The sequence below is a fragment of the Poromitra crassiceps genome (assembly GCF_964638095.1).
Source record: "Poromitra crassiceps genome assembly, chromosome: 6".
In the NCBI taxonomy this organism is placed as follows: Eukaryota; Metazoa; Chordata; class Actinopteri; order Beryciformes; family Melamphaidae; genus Poromitra; species Poromitra crassiceps.
Window position 1 is genome coordinate 63,682,037 of NC_139627.1, and position 4,591 is coordinate 63,686,627.

Consider the following 4,591-nt stretch of genomic DNA (forward strand, 5'->3'; position numbering starts at 1 on the left):
GTGGAATTGTGAAATCCACGCCTTGTCAGAAGTTAGAAAAGAGAGAAAAAGAGGACAACAGATTCCTTAAATCGATCCAGGCCAAACGTTTACGTGCTTTTACTAAATGTTTTCCAAGAAATCCTCTGACTAAATACGGCCTCCCCTCGATTTCATCACTGTACACAAAATAGGTTCAGTACAGCCGTCAGTACTTTTGCTTCCTAATAGCATCACTCACATCATTTTTCCAGCACATATGTCAACAAATGGTCTCGGATAATGGGACAAGATACCTTTAAGTATATTCCACGTTAAATATCTCTCTATCATTTATGTAAATGCATGTAAGTAAACATGATGAAATCAATGATGAATCAACGTCAAACAATCCTATGATGTCATAGACATTGTGGCATCAGTAATTGCTCAAGTGACCTCACTGGTGACATTATCACTGATGACATCTTCATCGAGTGCTCGAGTGACATCACTGGTGACTTCACCAATTCTATACAGTGATATCATGATGTCATAGAAATTCTGACATCATCACTGTTGTCATAAATCATTCCATGCAGAGGCAACTCGGGGCAGGTCTTGAGGGCGGATGGAGATGGTGAGAGGAGGATCGCGTTTTACAGAATATAGGGAAACAGTGGATGGATAAGTCCAGAAGGAGCCGGTAATGCAACATTAAGGATGCCAACTGCCATAAAACACCAAAAAGAAGAAGGAGAAGAACGGGAGAGGGAAGAGAAGGAGGGACAGAATGTAGGCAAAGAGGGGATGGATAAATCCAGAAGAAGGCGGTAATGCCAACTGCCATAAAACACCAGAGAAGAAGAACTCGGCGGCAGCACATTCTTTGCACGAGTTTAGTCACACCCAAAGAAAGTGCGCCCATGGCGCATCGTCTCCAGTGTCTCCACCCTAGAAATGAGTGCGGGAAGCGCATGTCCAAAATACCCGGTGGCAATCGGGGGGGGGTCCCCCATACAGTGCTCTGGTGTCTCCTCCACCACATTTTTGTTGTTGTGATCCAGCATTTTAGAAGTGAATCCAAAGTTAGCAAGTCACGGGAGAACAGCGCCACCCATAGAAGGAGACCTTCAGAAACATGATGATTCAATGGGGAGGAAACACAACAACAAAGTTGAATACATGTTTTGCAATTTGAATAATGAATGATGGACATAGTAAGCTTTTCAAATACTTTTTTACGGACAATTGCAGATTTTTTCCAGAGACCCACCAAAATGTTCTGTTTCTCTCTTTGATTGACACTTGAGACCCGCTTTCACCGGGTCTCAAGTGTCAATCAAGGGGTCTTGGATCGCCTTCACACCCTAATGATAATACATAATGCTGTTAAAAGGTATGTCTCTCTACAATCTATCTTTCTGTCAGCACCAGTGGACTATAAACATTCTCTTGTAAATCTGGACTTTACCAAGGGGGGAATACCCGGCCAGCGTCATATTTGCACTACAAGGTCAATATAACAGTGTGTTTATATACTGCTAGTGAAACAGAGCGGACAAAAGCACTGCACAACTTTGTTTTCAAGTGTCCAGACTGGATGATCATTTCAGATTATAGGTGAATTTCTTCCATCAGGCTTTGCAACGATGTGGACGCTGGCTCTTCACGTGGTTGCCATTGGTGTTTACCTACAGGTAGGAGCCACACCCACACACGCACCTTACAATATAAACAAATATGATGCTGTGTTCACACTACAACTTTGCACTTAGAAATTATGTTAAAAACACAAAATGCACACGTTCTCGATTGAGTACTTTATATTGAATGTGAATTTCTTTACTCAGCTGTAGTTAGTCTTGACTAAATTCCTGAAATTAACTGTGAGTCAGTGTTCTCATCTCATCACCCTACTACTTGAGACTGAACAAATCAAGTCAGATAGGTTTGTGAGTAGCGTTTGCACCTTTCATGCTGTGTTGAGAAATGTCATGTATATGTTGGTTCATTGATTCAACAAATGTAACAAATGTAAAGCAAGGGAAGTTTATTATAGCACATTTTATACACAGAGGTGCTTTACATAAAAAAATGGATACAAAGAAAGCAGTGTTAGGCTACAAGGTCAAATATAAGATTGAAAATGTCACGGTGCAAAATATTTATTTACTTTATGAGTGAATTAATAATTATGCATGCACTATTGTGAAAGAATTCAGCAAGTATGTTTTCACCGGTTTATTAAATCCTCTCTTTTTCCTAAATCTACTTTGAACCAATCTAAGTCACAGAAAACATTTTCAGTTAGATCAGATCAAACCTCACTGCTGCAGTCAGATCACTGTTCAATTGCAGATGCAAAATTTGGTTCAAAGCGTCTGCCAGACTCATATTTTCAGAACCTCATTGCCATGTGTGCGCAAAGGCTGGCTGGCGATACACTAGGAAAAAGTCCCACACAAATCAAGTTTATAAATTGCAGATGTTAGAAATTTGGTTCAAACTTTAACCAAATCTAAGTGGCAGAATATTGTCTCTTGGTCTATCTTACCTCAGTTCAATACCTTGGGAACTGCTATGATCTCTTCCAACTTTCAGTGCTGTTTTTTGCCTTCCTCGTATTGTATTATCGTATTATTGTTCTCTTTCCTTACTGATATGGACCCTGTGTTTGAAATTTGAAAATTAAAATTTGAATCCCCTTTCAGGTTATGATATATTTTGACATTCCTACCTGCAGGTGCCTGGGTGCGATCCATCATGCCGTATATGGAGGTCCATAGCCAGCTGTAGCTTCCAGCACCACATCTGGGTCCCTGCTCTACCTCCCCACATCACCCATCTGTTCCTGGAGATGAACAGCATCGGCGAGATCAACGCCACCTCCCTGTTGGGCCTGGAGGCGCTGCAGGTGCTGGATCTGGGGATGCAGCGCGTGCCGCTCGTGATCCGGGACCACGCCTTCAGCAGCCAGAGACACCTTACCCGGCTGGTACTCGGGGCCAACGTCGGCCTCCAGTTGGAGCCGAGCGCATTTGTGGGACTGTCCCACTTACGGGAGCTTCACCTGGATTACTGTTCACTGCAGGAGTCCATACTGGAGGAGAGCTATCTGCAGCCGCTGTCTTCCTTAGAGATGCTTGACCTCTTCGGGAACCAAATAACGAGACTCCGACCTTCACGCTTCTTCTCGAACCTGACTAAGCTCACCGAGTTGAACCTCAAGCTGAACAAAATCGACAAGATATGCGAGGAGGATCTGGTTGGTTTCCGGGGCAAACACTTCCGCCTCCTGAACTTGGACACCATCCGCCTCAGGAACATGTTTAGGCGAGGTTTTGACTGGGGACAATGTGGGAATCCTTTCAGAGGGATGTCCTTTCAGACGCTTGATTTGTCCTACATGAACAATGGCTTCAGCGTGGACAAAGCAAAGCAGTTCTTCACCGTCATCGAGGGGACGAAGATCCATCATCTTAAACTGTCTGGAACCATGGGTCAAGGATTTTTCTCCATCTACTTCCGTGATCCAGACCACAGCACGTTTGAAGGCCTCACGCATAGCGGAATCCGCTTTTTAGATCTGTCTAAAAACAAGATATTTGCTTTGCAGGCCGGGGTTTTCAGTCCACTGAAAGAAGTAGAATACCTCGATGTTTCCCAAAACAGTGTCAATCAGATCGATAGAAATGCCTTCCATGGTCTTGAGAGACAATTGCAAATGCTCAACCTGTCACACAACCTTCTAGGGGAAATCCATTCTGACACATTCTCCTCGCTGACAAACCTACGTGTGTTGGACTTGTCCTACAACCATATTGGTATATTGGGAAAATCTTCATTCACAGGACTTCCTCATTTAAGAGCGTTACATCTAACAGGAAACTCTCTGCGAGAACTAGGTTTCTCTGAATCAGTACCCAGCTTAGATTATCTCGCTTTGAATGACAACAAGTTAAGATCCTCGCATAGTCTCATAAAGATTGCCAGTAATGCGTCCCACGTGAATGTTGAGGACAACAGATTCACAAACTTGGAGGACCTTTACCTTATTGTAACACATCTGCAGCGCCTCCACTCTCTCTCCATTGGAGGGAACCTCATCAAATGGTGCACGCTCAATAGAAACATCTCAATGCCTCCTTCAAACAATTTGCGATCACTGGACCTTCATGGTAGTTCACTGCAGTCCGTTTGGGCTCAGAAGCGATGCCTCGATCTGTTTGATCATCTGGAGAATCTGATCCATCTTAACTTGAGTTTCAACGCGCTGCGCTCTCTCCCCCGGGGCATTTTCAAGGGTCTCGCCTCAGTCGTGGAGATGGACCTCTCCTCCAACTCGTTGACATACCTCCGGCCGGACATCTTCCCCGAGAGCCTAAGAAAACTCCTCCTCTCTGACAACTTCATAGCCTCTCCTGACCCCATCGCCTTCCGCTCTCTCCATGCCATTGACCTGAGGGCAAATCGGTTCCACTGCGGTCCCCGTCTGCAGGCTTTCCTCACGTGGCTTAATGAGACCAGAGTGAGCTTCCTGAGCCCGGTGGAGGAGCTCCGGTGTGAATTTCCCTCTGATCTCTACAGCGTTAGCCTGTTGGATTACTCTGCTCGTGTCACACAGGCATAA

General features: G+C 44.5%; 1 protein-coding gene across 1 annotated transcript; it reads left to right on the forward strand.

Moving 5' to 3' along the window:
• Positions 1-1,610: 1,610 nt before the first annotated feature.
• LOC310778026 (toll-like receptor 5) lies at positions 1,611-4,591 on the forward strand (the record flags this gene model as incomplete). Its single annotated transcript, XM_083638341.1, has 2 exons — positions 1,611-1,658; positions 2,705-4,591. 2 exons carry the CDS (start codon positions 1,611-1,613, stop codon positions 4,589-4,591), a joined length of 1,935 nt encoding a protein of 644 aa, XP_083494467.1.